This window comes from Ceratotherium simum, chromosome 12 (genome assembly GCF_057802395.1).
Source record: "Ceratotherium simum simum isolate JZ-2026a chromosome 12, ASM5780239v1, whole genome shotgun sequence".
NCBI classification, from domain to species: Eukaryota; Metazoa; Chordata; class Mammalia; order Perissodactyla; family Rhinocerotidae; genus Ceratotherium; species Ceratotherium simum.
The window spans coordinates 45,505,211-45,521,277 of NC_141911.1; the positions used below are offsets into that span (position 1 = coordinate 45,505,211).

The window sequence follows — 16,067 nt, forward strand, 5'->3', positions numbered from 1 at the left end:
AAGTGCTCCCTTGTGCTCCACGTACGTCTCAATGTAAACAGCAGCCTGTGGCAAAGTATCCTTTATTCAAGAAACATTTACGTGGAGTTTAACATTTGCCAGAACTGTGCTCGCCTTTTATAATTAACGTATATCATAAAAATTAGTGTGCTGAGGAGAACAACTTTAGGGAACATTGTTGTAAAGCAAAGGATGAAAAAATATACCTTTTATAGTGGCATTAAATATTGTTCAGAAGGGACTATTACAGGTGACAAGTCGTAAAAGAGGAGAAAGACTATATGTCGGGAGGAGAGAGGATTTCGGCCTGAAACTATCAAGAAGATAGGCTCTGGAGGTTTCAGGACCAGTAGCAATTTGAGGAGGTTCTGTAGGGACTGATTCCAAAGATAAGAGGTGAACAAGAACTAGTGTTCCGGGAAACCAGAGTCACCGAGTTCCAGGACTGCTGAGATAGAACAACCTTAGAAATTATCTAGCCCAGGGGTTCCTACATTTTAGTGTCTATCAGAATCACAGATTTCTGGGCCCTGCCTTCAGTTTCTGATTAGTAGGCCTAGGATAGGGCTTGAAAAGATGCATTTCTAATATCTCAGGTGATGCTGATGTTGCCAGTCCCAGGATTACACTTCGTAATCCCTCATTCTTCTTCTTTTTTTTAAACTAAGTTTTTTTGAGATATAATTTCTGTATAGCATTTCTTAAGTTTAAGGTGTACAATGTATTGTTTTGGTACATTTATATTTTGCAATATGATTACTATAATAGTATTAGCTAATACGGTTATCGTGTCACATATTTATCGTTTCTTCTTTGTGTTGAGAACAGTTAGGATTTAGTCTCCTAACAACTTTTATAATACAGCGTTGTTGACTACAATCACTATGTTGTGCATTAGATCCCCAGAACTTTTCTGTTTACTAGTTGTAATTTTGTACCCCTAAACAACATCTCCCAAATTTCCTCATCCTCCAGCCCTTGGTAATCACCGTGCTCCTCTCTATTTTTACAAGTTCAGTTTTTTAGATTCCACATATACATATCACACAGGGTTTGTCTTTCTCTGTCTGACTTATCTCACTTAGTATTACGTCTTCAAGATCCACTCATGTTGTTGCAAATGGCAGAATTTGTTTCTTTCTCATGGCTGAATAATATTCCATTGTATAGATATACTACATCTTCTTTATCCATTCATCTGTTGATGAACACTTAGGTTGTTTCCATATCTTGGCTATTGTGAATAATGCTGTAATTAACACGAGCATGCAGATATCCCTTCAAGATACTGATTTCGGTTCCTTCGGATACATACCCAGGAGTAGGATTGCTGGATCACGTGGTAGTTCCATTTTTAATTTTTTGATGAACCTCCATCCTATTTTCCATAGTGACTGCACCAATTTACATTCCCACCAACAGTGCCAAAAACTTCTCTTTTCTCCACATCCTTGCCGACACTTGTTATTTCTTGTCTTTTTATAATAGCCATTCTAACAGGTATGAGGTGATATTTCATTGTAGTTTTGCTTTGCATTTCCCTGGTGTTAGTTATGTTGAGCATCTTTTCATGTACATGTTGGCCATGTCTGTTTGTCTTCTTTGGAAAAATGTCTATTCAGATCTTCTGTCCATTTTTAAATCAGATTGTATTTTTTTCTACTGAGTTGTATGAGTTCTTTATACATTTTGGATATTAACCCCTAATCAGATATATGATTTGCAGATATTTTCTCCTATTAAGTAGGTTGCTTTTTCATTTTGTTGATGGTTTCCTCTGTTGTGCAGAAGATTTTTAGTTTGATGTAGTCCCACTTGTTTATTTTTCCCTTTGCTTTTGGTGTCAAATCCAAAAAATCATTGCCAAGACCAATGTCAAGGAGCTTATTGCCTATGTTTTCTCTTAGGAGTTTTACGGTTTCAGGTCTTATATTCAAGTCTTTAATTAATTTTGAGTTAATTATTGTGTACGGTGTAAGACAGTGATCCAGATTCATTCTTTTGCATGGGGCTGTCCAGTTTTTCCAACACCATTTTTGAAGAGATTATTCTTTTCCCATGGTATATTCTTGGCTCCTTTCTTATAAACCCACACATATGTGGTCAATTAATTCATTTCTGGGCTCTCTATTCATTTCCACTGATCTGTGTACCTGTTTTTACGCCAATACCATACTATTTTGATGAGTATAGTTTGAAATCAGTGAGCATGATGCCTCCAGCTTTGTTCTTCTTTCTCAAGATTGCTTTGGCTATTCAGGTTCTTTTGTGATTCCATACAAATTTTAGGATTGTTTGTTCTAGTTCTGTAAAAAATGCCATTGGGGTGAAAAACTGAAAGCTATCCCTCTAAGAACAGGAACCAGACAAGGATGCCCACTGTCACCACTCCTATTTAACATAGTATTGGAAGTCCTAGCCAGAGCAATCAGGCAAGAGAAAGAAATAAAAGGGATCCAAATTGGAAAGGAAGAAGTGAAACTGTCACTATTTGCAGATGACATGATTTTATATATAGAAAACCCTAAAGAATCCACCAGAAAACTTTTAGAAGTAATAAACGACTATGGTAAAGTTGCAGGATACAAAATCAACATACAAAAATCAGTTGCATTTCTGTACACTAACAACGAAGTAGCAGAAAGAGAAATTAAGAATACCATCCCATTTACAATTGCAACAAAAAGAATAAAATACCTAGGAATAAACTTAACCAAAGAGGTGAAAGATCTGTACAATCGAAAACTATAAAACATTGCTGAAAGAAATTGAAGAGGACACAAAGAAATGGAAAGATATTCCGTGCTCTTGGATTGGAAGAATTAACATAGTTAAGATGTCCATACTTCCTAAAGCCATCTATAGATTCAATGCAATCCCTATCAAAGTTCCAACAACATTTTTCACAGAAATAGAACAAAGAATCCTCAAATTTATATGGAACAACAAAAGACCCGAATAGCTAAAGGAATCCTGAGAAAAAGAACAAAGCTGGAGGTATCACACTCCCTGATTTCAAAATATACTACAAAGCTATAGTAACCAAAACAGCATGGTACTGGCACAAAAACAGACACACAGATCAATGGAATAGAATCGAAAGCCCAGAAATAAACCCACACATCTATGGACAGCTAATCTTCGACAAAGGAGCCAAGAACATACAATGGGGAAAAGAAAGTCTCTTCAACAAATGGGGTTGGGAAAACTGGATAGCCACATGCAAAAAAATGAAAGTAGACCCTTACCTTACACCATACACAAAAATTAACTCCAAATGGATTAAAGACTTGAATGTAAGACCTGAAACTGTGAAACTTCTAGAAGAAAACATAGGCAGTACGCTCTTCCACATCAGTCTTAGCAACATCTTTTCAAACACCACATCTGACCAGGCAAGAGAAACAATAGAAAAAATAAACAAATGGGACTACATCAAACTAAAAAGCTTCTGCACAGCAAAGGAAACCATCAACAAAACGAAAAGACAACCTAACAATTGGGAGAAGATATTTGCAAACCATACATCTGATAAGGGCTTAATCTCCAAAATATATAAAGAACTCATGCATCTCAACAACAAAAACTACCAACCCAATTAAAAAATGGGCAAAAGACCTGAACAGACATTTCTCCAAAGAAGATATACAGATGGCCAACAGACACATGAAAAGATGTTCAAAATCACTAACTATCAGGGAAATGCAAATCAAAACTACAATGAGATATCACCTCACGCCTGTCAGAATGGCTATAATTAACAAGACAGGAAACAACATGTGTTGGAGAGGTTGTGGAGAGAAGGGAACTCTCATACACTGCTGGTGGGAGTGCAAACTGGTGCAGCCACTATGGAAAACAGTATGGAGATTCCTCAAAAATCAACGATAGAACTACCATATGATCCAGCTATTCCACTGTTGGGTATTTATCCAAAGAACTTGAAAACACCAATTTGCAAAGGTACATGCACCCCTGTGTTCATTGCAGCCTTATTCACGATAGCCAAGACTTGAAGCAACCTAAGTGCCCATCAAGGGACGAATGGATAAAGAAGCTGTGGTATATATACACAATGGAATACTACTCAGCCATAAGAAACGCATTTAAATCCAGCCATTTGTGACAACATGGATGGACATTGAGGGTATAATGCAAAGTGAAATAAGTCAGAGGGAGAAGGTCAAATACCGTATGATTTCCTTCATTAAGTAGTAGATAATAACAACAATAAACAAACACATAGGGACAGAGATTGGAGTGGTGGTTCAGAGAGGGGAGGGGGGGGGGGAGGAGGGTGAAAGGGATAATTCGGTACATGTGTGTGGTGATGGGTTGTAATTAGTATTTTGGTGGTGAACATGATGTAGTCCATGCAGAAATAGAAGTACAATGATGTACACCTGAAATTTTTACAATGTTATAAACCAATGTTACTGCAATAAACAAAAAATAAAACACAAAAAAAAAAAAAAAAAAAAAAAAAATGCCATTGGAATTTTGATAGGTATTGCATTGAATCTGTAGATGGCTTTGCGTAGTATGAACATTTTCACAATATTAATTCTTCTACTCTAGGAACATGGGATATCTTTCCGTTTCTTTGTGTCATCTTCAATCTCTTTCATTAATGTCTCAGTTTTCACTGTACAGGTCTTTCACCTCTTTGGTTGATTTATTCATAAATATTTTATTGTTTTCAATGCTGTTGTAAATGAGATTATTTTCTTTTAGGCGGTGTACAGATGAGTCTTTTTTTTTTAATCCACTTAGCCACTCTGTGTCTTTTAATTGGAGAATTTAAGCCATTTACAGTCATGCGCCGCATAATGACGTTTCTGTCAGCAATGGACTGCATATATGACAGTGGTCCCAAAAGATTAGTACCATATAGCCTAGGTGTATAGTAGGCTACATGATCTAGGTTTGTGTAAGTACACTCTATGATGTTTGTACAATGACAAAATCCTTTAACGACACATTTCTCAGAATGTATCCCTGTCATTAAGCAATGCATGACTGTACATTTAAAGTAATTATTGATTAAGACTTACTATTGCCATTTTGTTAATTGCTTTCTGATTGTTTTGTAGTTTCTTAGTTTCTTTCTTCCTCTCTTGCTGTCTTTCTTTGTGAGTTGATTTTTTTTGTAGTGGTTTCCTTTGATTCTTTTCTCTTTACATTTGTGTGTCTATTATAAGTTTTTGTTCTGTAGTTACTGTGAGGCTTTCATAATGCGTCTTATAGTTATAACCACCTATTTTAAGCTGATAACAACTTAACTTCAGTTGCACAATGAAGTTTTACCCATTTACTTGCCCCCTCCTGCAATTTATATTGATGTCCCAATTTTCCTCTTTTTATATTGTGTGTCCATTGTAGCTATAGCTATTTTTGCAGTTTTGTCTCTTTACCTATATGGTAGATTTTAAAGTGATTTACAAACCACATTGCAATATGAGAGCATTTTGAATTTGACTATATATTCACCTTTACCAGTGAATTTTATAGTTTCATATGTTTTCATGTTGCTAATTAGCATCTTTTTGTTTCAGCTTGAAGAACTGACTTTAGCATTTCTTGTACAGCAGGTCTTTTTGTTATAAATTCCCTCAGCTTTTGTTTGTCAGAGAAAGTCTTTATCTCTCCTTCATTTCTGAATGACAATGTTTCTGGGTAAAGTATTATTGGCTGATGGCAGTTTTTTTTCTTTGAGCACTATCATCCCATTCTCTCCTGGCCTGCCAGGTATAAATCTGCTGATAGCCTTATCAGGATTCCTTTGTATGTGATAATTCTTTTTTCTCTTGCTGCTTTCAACATTTTCTCTTTGTCTTTGATTTTTGAGAGCTTGATTATAATGTGTCTCAGTGAAGTTCTCTTTAGGTTGTATCTGTTTGAGGATCTTTGAGCTTCTTGTACCTACATGGCCATATTTCTCTCCAGTTTTGAGATGTTTTCAGCCATTATTTTTTAAAATAAGTTTTCTGTCTCTTTCTCTCTCTCTTCTACTTCTGGGACTCCCATAATGTGGAAATTGTTTCTTTTGATTGTGTCCCACAATTCATGAAGGCTTTCTTCACTTTTTTATTCTAATTTCTTTATTCTCCTCTGACTGGATAATATCTAGAGATCTATCTTCAAGCTCACCAATTTTTTCTTCTGCCTGATTGAGCCTATTGCATTTTTCATTTCATTCATTGTATTTTTCATCTCCAGAATTTCTGTTTAGTTCTTTTTTATGATTTCTATTTCTTTGTTGAATTTCCCATTTTTTTCATGTATTGTTTCTTGAGTTTATTGATTTGTCTATCTGTGTTCTCTTAAATCTTGCTGAGCTTCCTTAAAATCATTGTTTTGAATTTTTTTTTAGATAACTCACAGATCTCCATTTCTTTGGGGTCATTTACTAGAGCATTATTGTGTTCCTTTCATGGTGTCATGTTTCCTTGCTTTTTAGTGTTTCTCATGGGTTTGTGTTGATGTCTGTGCATTTGAGGGTGCAGTCACCTCTTCCAGTCTTTTTGGACTGGCTGCAGTAGGGAAAGACTTTCACCTGGAGGTGGCTGTAAGAGCACCAACTGGGTAGTATGCAGTGTCTTTGGTTCCTGTGAAGGCATGGTGGTGTAGTCTCTGTGCCTCTTTGTTGGCTGAGGTTGGTATTGGCCAGACTGTGGGGGTCTTCTATGGCTAAGGCTACAGAAGACCTGCAGGTGGCAGTGATAGGTAGGGCTATTGGGATCTTTGGAGGCTAATGACGCTGAGGTCTTTCTGTTCTCTGTTCTCCCCCTACCTTGTTTGTTTTTTGCCCACGGGAGGAAGTTCTAGCTAAGGAGACTTTCTTGGTACTTGGTCTAGCATGCTGACCCTCAGAGCCCTCAGAGTAGCATGGGAGCCAGGGTCCTAGATCAGGTGCACATGGAACAACCACAGTGCCTGGGTCTTGGGTACAGGTGAGCTTGCTGTATCTATAGCACTGGTGTCTAGTGTATGGGCATGTGAAGATATCCCATGGAATGGGTACCTGCATCTCAAGGGCTCACCAGTGTGATTCCTGCTGGTGGGAGGGAATGCACCAGCGGCAAGGGCACTGGGATGACAAGCTGCAGTGATGGCTTGGGCCCAGGAGGTGGAGTGCAGTAGCAGCACAGCCTCGGGATGGTGGGTCAAAGTCTCAGCTCTGGCCCCAGGAGGCACTCACAGGATAGCAATAGCACAATTCTGGTGGTAGTCTGTTAAAGCCACGTGCTGGGGCCCAGGGAGGTGGGCACAGAGCTGTGGCAGCATGACCCTGGCAATGACAGTTCAGAGCTGCAACCCAGGAGCCAGGGGGTGGGGAGGTTCAGAGCAGTGGTAGCTTCATCCTAGCAATGACAGATCTGAGCCTTGACCTGCCACAGGGGTGGGACTCAGGGTAGTGGCAGCCCCCTGGGCAAAGATGGATCAGAGCTGTGACCCAGAACCCAGTGGGTGGGGCTCAGGGCAGTAAGAGCCTATCTCAGCAATGACAGTTCACTCTTGACCTGGTATGGAGGGTATGGCTCAGGGCAGCAGCAGCACAACCCCAATACTGGCAGCCAAAGTGTGGCTTGGGACCCTGAGGGCAGGGCTCAGGGTAGGAGAAGCTGCCTTGATCATGGTGGGACAAAGCCTAGACCTGGGGCCAGTTGGGCAAAGAGCAGTGGTAGCTCTGGTCTCCTATATGAGGTGCTGCGGCACCCAATCCTTGAGAGTGGGGGGAGGGGGACACAGCAAGAACCAGGGCCCCTGAGGACAAGTCTCACTTCAGCAACAGCTTCAGCCTCTGGGAGTAGATGCAGAGTGGGGTCACTCTAGGCTGCTCCATCAGCTGGGACCAGCATCATTGATGACTGTGGGAGACCTCTGTAGCAAAAGCTGCAATGGGCCACAAGGGTGAGGCTTGCTGGGGTGCTCCTGCTCTCCTCCTCCCCATGTGGTGACCTTCCGCCAAGGGGATTCCTCCCAAAGCCCAGCAGCTCCTGGCTGGAGGATGGGGTGATGCTGGTCAAATGCTTCCTTTAGTTTTCTATGCAGCCAACCTTGATTTTTAAGCTCCACCGGGCTTTTGCTGCTGCTTCTTTGTCGTCTAGAGCTTTCCATGAGCTGTATTTTTCAGTTTGTAGCTGTTTATTGTTCTTGTTGTTTTCTTGTGGGGAAAATAAGCGTTGGGACCTCCTAGCCCTCCATCTTGCTGTTGTCACTCCCAAGTCCCTCATTCCACAGAGGAGGCAAATGAGGCCTGAGAGATAAGATGTTTTGCTCAATAAAACTCTACAAGTTTGAGACTGGAAATTATATTCTGATTCTTTTCCTGATTTTGCTAAGGAATTGGTTGTAATCTCCTAAGTGCAAAAAAAGCAACAAACCAGTTTTAAAACTGAATATGAAATGTATTTTTAAACATTTATTTATAATCTTGGACCTATTGCCTCAGAATATTTTCAGCCTCCTGGTTCATGAATGAGTCTTTTTCTGAATACAAAATATTAATGTATTCTTGCTGAGAAGCCATCATGGGAAGTTACAGAAGTGACAAATAAATTAATTGAGCATGATAGGATTCTAATGAAGTAAATAATTCTTGAAAGTGCTCTATGAAATAGGCAGTTGTGTGTTTTCAGTATTCAACTCAAAATAATTCACATTTTGCTGTTTTTATGCATCCCTGATTTCTGCACATTTTTAATTTCTCTTCTTTATTTCGTTGTAGACAGAATAACCAGAACGTTACAAATAATACTGGAAGTTGTACCAGAAGAAGATTGTCATGAATTATGAACTAATGCTTTGAAATCTTGGTGATCTGTCCCTGGTCTTGTTTCTGCTCAAAGGGCTGAAACAAAATATGGATCTTCACTTCATTTTATGAAAATCCAGAGGATTGCAACTTTGGTGATGGACTAAAGGAGTCAGTTATTTCTATTCATATCTTTTCATGTATTCAAACTGTTTCTGAGAACTTTAGTTGTAACTCCGTGTAGATATAGAAGGCTGATATGCAGTTATACATGAGTTCACGTGATTCTTTAGTCCTTGATACCTACCTGTTGAGGTTGGGGAAAAAGGCTACGGAATGAACAATTACTTTAGTGGTCTTTTTTTATAACCTATCTTATAATGACTAAGAACCTTCAAATTGATGACTGAGATGTTTTCTGTATATATGGGTTTTATAAAAACAATTTTTACATACTGTAGATGACCATACTGTGAAAAGTGTTTTCTACTCTTCTGGAAAAAAAAAAAAAAAATCATAGGTCATCGTTATGGACAGAGGAAAGAAATTTATTTTACATTGACATTGCATTGCTTCCCTTTAGATACCAACTTAAATATCACTCATCTTTTTATACCCAGAGCATTTTGAACAAAGGACAGAGGGGCTATGCCTAATTTTAATGGATATATTAAAACAGAGATTCTAGGGGCTATTGTTTATGAGACAAATCCAGGAATTATGTTTAAGTAAAAGTCCTTGAGAATTTATTATGTTAGGATTTTTTTACTCACTATTAGGAAGCTCCATGGCTATGTGCCATTTTGCTTTCATGGCAGCCCATTTGATCAGGAAAGGGTATAACACCTTTTCTTAGAGCAAAGCGATAGTCAGTTTGGTATTAAATCCTCTTAAGCACAATCACTTGTTTCACTAATAGTTTAACCCTTGAAAAATGTATCTAAATATGTGCATTTTTAAATCTTCAAATTACAGTGTCAACATAAGGCAGAAATCACCAAGAAAAAAATGCCCAAAATATTATGCCCAACCCTATAAGCGTAACTGTATGCAATGTTAGTAATTCTGAACAATTTTTTTTATTTCATAGCTGTTTTTACATGGTGATGAATTTTGACAGTTTGTACATTTTCTTTATACATTTTATATTCTGTTAAAATATCTCTTCAGATAAAACTGTCCAGATCAATTAGGAAAAGGCATCTATTTACATAAAAATTGAGGAAGAAATGTCACTGCTAAATAAGATTTACAGCTGATGTTTCTAAAAATTTTTCACTTCTATATCTAGGCTTTATCGGTAATTTTTTCACCTTAGTTATCATTCAACTTGCAAAAGAGCTAACTGATAACAAATTCACTGAAAGGAGGAGAAACTGTGCATTAGTGTGTGTACTCAGACAGGTGTTATGCTAGGTTTAGAAAACATTGTGAAATTTTCAAATGAGAATAACATAGTGACGAAATTTGTTAACTATTATTTACATACATCTAAGATTAAATAGTTAGTCATGGCCAGAGTATGTTTCATCCTTTAATTTTTGTCCATTTGAAAATAAGATTTTTTGAAAGAATTACACTGATTAAAATCATTAAGAGCAGATGTAAAGTTCATGGATAATTGACAAAAGTATAAATGATGATTTATAATTTGAGGCAACTCCAATTCAGTCATTTCAATTTTTGCTTTCGGTAACATTTAATATATATCCAAGATTGACATTTTTTCAGCCAAACCTAGTGTTTGGGTCTCTAAGTGATTTCATAAAAATTCCTTCCTTTTTGTCTTACCATAGAGTTTTCAGATTTGGTCTGTAGTCTCTACTGCCTATATCCATTTGTCTACGTCTTTCCTTACTATATTGTTACTAGAGGTAAAAATTGATTTCCTTTATTTTCCTATTTTTTACAATCTAGGCCCACATAATCTAAACCAACAAACTCTTCTTGAGTTTTTTCTTGTCTAATGAAAAAAAAAGGCGAAGTCTCATAGAGAGGTTGGTGTAGTTCTTGATTATTCCTGAGGTTAATGTGCTCATATCAACAGTGGCAGGTAGGTTTCTTCATTGTGTTTGTTTATTTTGGTTCTAATTTCTCTTTAAATATATTATTGTGCAAGATAACTAGAATACGTATTCATTATTCTTTCTATAATTTTCAAAAATGATTTTTGCATTGTTAAATTTCTAATGCCATTGTAATACCCTTTTAACCAGAGAGAAAGTCAGTCGGTAATTTTTAAAAAAGTGATGAAGATTAAGTTGTATTTCAACTTATTTTTAGGGTACATCATGACAAGACACAGGGTCTCTGTAATCAGGGAATCAACATTTATAAATTTTATTCAGAATGGTATCATGTCAAGCAGATTCTAGTTCGAAAACTCTCCCGCACAGTTTTATATATATGTATATTTTATACTAAGTAAAACTTTTTCTTATATATTTAGAATTTTATATATATGTACAAACTATTACATGTGATATACATGTAATAGTGTGCATATTCAAATGTTTATATACATATTAAGAGTTTATTATAACACAAAAAGTAAAAATGGCCAAAGCAGTGTAAGACAGCTAGCATACTATTTTCAAATGTTCTGCTTTTTGGGTACATAGAGTCTCAAGTATTTAATTATGAATTAAACAGTTCTAGTTAAAACTTCCAAAGCTAAAACAATTTGATTTAAAAAATGGAATGATTCTCCTTACACAATTATGAATGTTTTAGTAAATGTTTTTGATCCATTTTTTAAAATATTAGATTATCTCCCTGAGATTTTTCTTTGATCAAATGAAGAAAACTGGACTATTATAAATAGTGATTTGGTCAGCTGCAAGTAGACCCTGTTCTTGTCTTTCTTTGGGAGATTAAAGATTTGTCCTAGAAAAGATGGCTGACCCGAGTACCACACGTAAAGTTTGGGTGTATGCACTCACAGATATGCATATGTGCTTGTACTGTATCTCCCTCACTCCCACTGGCACAAAATTAGTACAGATTATTAGGTTACATTAGCAATGCATGGCAGATTCTCTAATGCTAAAATATGTACGTTGAAACAAATTTCCAGATTGTCTTATGTGTCTGGTAAAAGTTTCCCCAATTGCTGTTTGATATATCAACAGATGGTTAACATGAGTATAATTACATAACTCAACAGAATTCTTCATGAAATGTAATCAGTCTTCAGGAAACTCATTATTTTATCTCTATTTGCAGATGAATGTAATGCTAACTAAGAAAGGGAGCATCTTTGACCTGTAGTTGATTTCTTATAATTGAAGTATAGATTATGAAAAGATAGAAAACTGAAGGTCAGGGTAGCAAGAAATGAAAGGTAGTATGTGATTGGAGGTAATAATATTTTGGTGTAATTTATTATGCAGTATAGTCAGAGAAATATTAAAAATTCATTGTCTGCTGTGCATAGGTGGATATCTGGAGAAGCTAATGAAATGTAAGCATCAGTGCCCCTCGCTTAGACGTGGCCCTTTCAAAGTCCTGTACCTAATTTTGCATTAGGTATTTTGTAACAATTTTCTTGAAGAAGATCAGCAAAATTGTATATAGTTCTGGTCCTAAAAAATATGCATCTGTCCCTGTGTTTAGTAAGGTAAAATAACTTCCATTACTTTTTCTGTTAGAAATAAGCATGGGGTATTTGTAGGATATATTTTTAAGTAATAAAATTGTGAGGTAATTGAAATATCTATATATAACTATAAGTGGCTTTCTCATAAACATTATGTGATATATAAGGAGAAAATTTCACCTTTGATATATTTTTTGTGTCAGTTCTGAATGATAGAAAAACAATGAATGGGATTTTAATTGTAGCTCTTTTTCTTAGTTTGGAAAGAAAAAGAAAGATTTGGGATTTGAATGCAGATGAGTCAAGAAATTTGATTTTATTTAAATATAATCTTGCTTCATTTTATCCTACATGATACACTATATGTTGGTGCTGATAATGTTTACAGAGTTACATATTACCTTCCTAACCATTCAAAGTCAGGAATTAAAGCGTTGCATTGTATAACTGGCAAGAAGCTCGTGGAGGATATAAATTAGAGTAGATAGTGAGTCATCTTGACAGCTTCTGTTTACATTATTTATATATGGGTAAAAGAATTATTACCTATAAATGTGTTTTAGGTTAATTTGCCCATAAACAATATTTTTAATCTATCTCAATATATATATTACTTAAAAACGTAACCTCTAGGTAGTATTAGTACTGTACTTCAAAAGATATTTTAACAGCCAATTTTTGGAGATAATCTTTTTTTCTTTTTGTTGCATTTTCAAATTAGTTGGTGTCTAAAATTAAATGCTTGGTCTATTTTTAGATCTGATACAAATTCACAAAGGTGTAAATCATGGTCTCACGGAAAGTTCACCAGTTTTCCATATGTTGTGAGATATTGTCCTTCTAATAAGGATATTGATTTGATCTTTTTGAACCGTTTCTCTGTTTTCTTTGAAGGAATCAATGATTCCCTTTGTTTTATTTTTTTATTTTTTGACACTCCTCAAGATAAGAGCGAGTCTTAATTTGAATTTATACGATTACTAGTGTATTCTCAGTGCGCAACTACCACTTAGGTTTACTTCCTTGGGAGTCCCTGCCCTGCTTTTCTTTGTTACCATTGGCTTTAAAATATCGCTGGAGGGTGGTTACAGTCTCCAGATAGTTATCTGTTACATGTGTGTATTTCAGCTACTTGGATCAAGGGTACATTTATAGTATCAATAACTGCCTTAACAGTTTTATAGATAACAATTCTCTCAAGAAACTGGAGCATTAGGCATCTGAGAGCTGTACAGGTGGATGCACTGGTTTGAAAGTGAGCATACTTTTTTCCCTCAACATATACACTACTGATTTTTTTTTTTTTTTACAAAGTATGACTTTCAAGTGAATTAATTTATTGGTTAGAAGACTTGCTTGCAGAGTCCTTATTACCTCTTGTTGAAGCCTCTAACGGCCGTGCTGACATCTAGAGAAGAAAAAAAAAAGACTAATGCACAGTTATGTCTTTTGCAGCAGTGTCTGCATTTTGAGCACCTTGTGCAACAGGGTATTTTGCACGGCTTCTTGTGGGAAACATATTAGTCCTTTGGATGTTACAGCTGTATAATTGGTTGGATTGTGAGTGGCCTGACTTAAATGAGGGTTGTGAAGTTAGACCTCACTTTTTCCTACTAATTAACATTCTTCAGCGCATGCTCCAAAGCACGTTCGTATCACACTGGGAGGCAATGCAATGTGATTCCCTGATTCTAGGTTTAAACTGTCTTGTTTCAAAGGATTTCTGAATTATTTTTTCCCTGGCATTTCTCCTTCATTCTAAATTTCCATTTACTGACTAATGTAATATAAAGAATATTATATTTAAGTAGAAAAATACTTTGGAGAAATAAAACACAGATTGTTTCAAATGAATGTATGTGTAGAATAGAAATGATCTATGTTAAACTACTGTGTATACAGCTGTCCCCTCTTATCCAGGGGGGATATGTTCCATGACTCCCAGTGGGTGCCTGAAACTGAGGATAGTATCAAACCCTATATAAACTATGTATTTTCCTATACATACATACCTATGATCAAGTTAATTTATAAATTAGGCACAGTAAGAGATTAACAACAGTAACTAATAATAAAAAGAACAATTATAACAATATACTGTAATAACATTTACCGTAGATCTTAGCAACCTCAGCATACGATTGTTTTTCTTTCCTCATTAAATCAAGAACTACCACCTTTTCACTTAAAGCAAGCACGGTATGGCTTCTCTTTGGCATGTTCGAATTGCCAGCATCAATACTCTTGTGCCTTCAGGCCATTATTAAGTAAAATAAGGGTTACTTGAACACAAGCACTGCGATACCATGACGGTCAGTCTGATGACTGAGAGGCCTACTAAGTGACTGACGGGTGGGTAGTGTGTATAGGGTTGATCTGCTAGACAAAGGGATGATTTGTGTCCCGGGCGGGATGAAGCAGGACTGCTTGGGGTTTCATCACGCTCCTCAGAATGTCACTCAAGTTAAAACTTATTGTTTATCTCTGGAATTTTCCATTTAATATTTTTGGAGGGCAGTTGACTGCGGGTAACTGAAACCGCAGAAAGGGAAACCTCGGATAAGGGGGCACTACTGTATTAATGATTTCACACGACCACATAGTACTTTTTAATTGCTCTGAAGGCAAAAACCAACTTATATAGCTACGGTTATCCCACAAACCACAAGAATCCTCCAAAAGTATTAAGTAGTCTGGGATTATTTTGATCCTATCCTTGAAGAAATTTATTACCTAATAGTTTTCCCTCGGGAATGTTATTACTACTGCTATAAATCTGGAATTAAACGAGTGATACTTACACTTTGAAAACTGGGTTCTTCTTTTGACATTATCCATGTTCAGAGAGTGGCATATCACTTTACTCTTTTAGGATATTTGGGGCCAATGCCTGTGTTCAAAATAACCATTGGCCTTGGCCCCAAATGTTTATCTCGTTATAGATAAATTGCAGCACAATAGTAAAGAATTTTCGGTGGTACCTCTCAACATTTTGAGAACTTTGCGAACATAGCATCAGATGTGTTGAGCGCATCGCTTAGTACCATGAAATACAGTGTCTTCTCTCTATGCCAAACCGATGAACAAACATGTAGTTGTGTTTTACTAATGCTAAATGTTGGCTATCTGTGGTTTTATAATAAGCACAAGTCAGAAAAATTAAGACAAATGGCCTCTTGTACTGAATGCTTGGCGAACTTAATTTGTCCTACTCCTCTGACACAGGTTTGTCTCTAGCTTTCATAGAGCTTGGTTTTTACTTTTCATATAGTTCGTTAGATGGTAGTGATGCGCTGGTAGAGTTGTTTTTAGTTATTGACTCAGAATTCATCTCATGATGACTCTATCATGTCTTTTTCTTGTATCTATATCTGTATTTACTTTATGAAAATGGGTTTAGTGAGCTTTGTGTTAAAATTTGACCTAGTAACAGTAACTTCTTTTTCAATTATCAAGGGGTAGAAAAATCCATATGTGTGTTGGTATGTTCATATTAACATATTATTAGGTACTATATATGAATATGAATGTATTTAAATGCCTTTTATATTCTATGGCAAGCATCAATAATTTGCACCCAATGGAATCAGTTTAGCCCAGTGGGAAAGTGGTAGTCAGATTACTCTGGAGGGTTGTGCTGGCAGCCATCTCTTTGACTTGTGCTTAAATTGTACTTTATAGGCCACCTATATCCCTTACCTTGGGTCTGGA

The 16,067-nt window shown here is 36.4% G+C and overlaps 1 protein-coding gene across 1 annotated transcript in view; it reads left to right on the forward strand.

The window, feature by feature from the left end:
* Positions 1–15,675, forward strand: part of SLC7A11 (solute carrier family 7 member 11) — a 79,968-nt gene extending 64,293 nt beyond the window's left edge. The window contains exon 12 of the mRNA XM_004426495.3: positions 8,732–15,675. Coding sequence (XP_004426552.1) covers positions 8,732–8,799 — 68 coding nt within the window. The 3' untranslated portion in view covers positions 8,800–15,675. The remainder of the gene's footprint in view (positions 1–8,731) is intronic.
* The last annotated feature ends 392 nt before the right edge of the window (positions 15,676–16,067 follow it).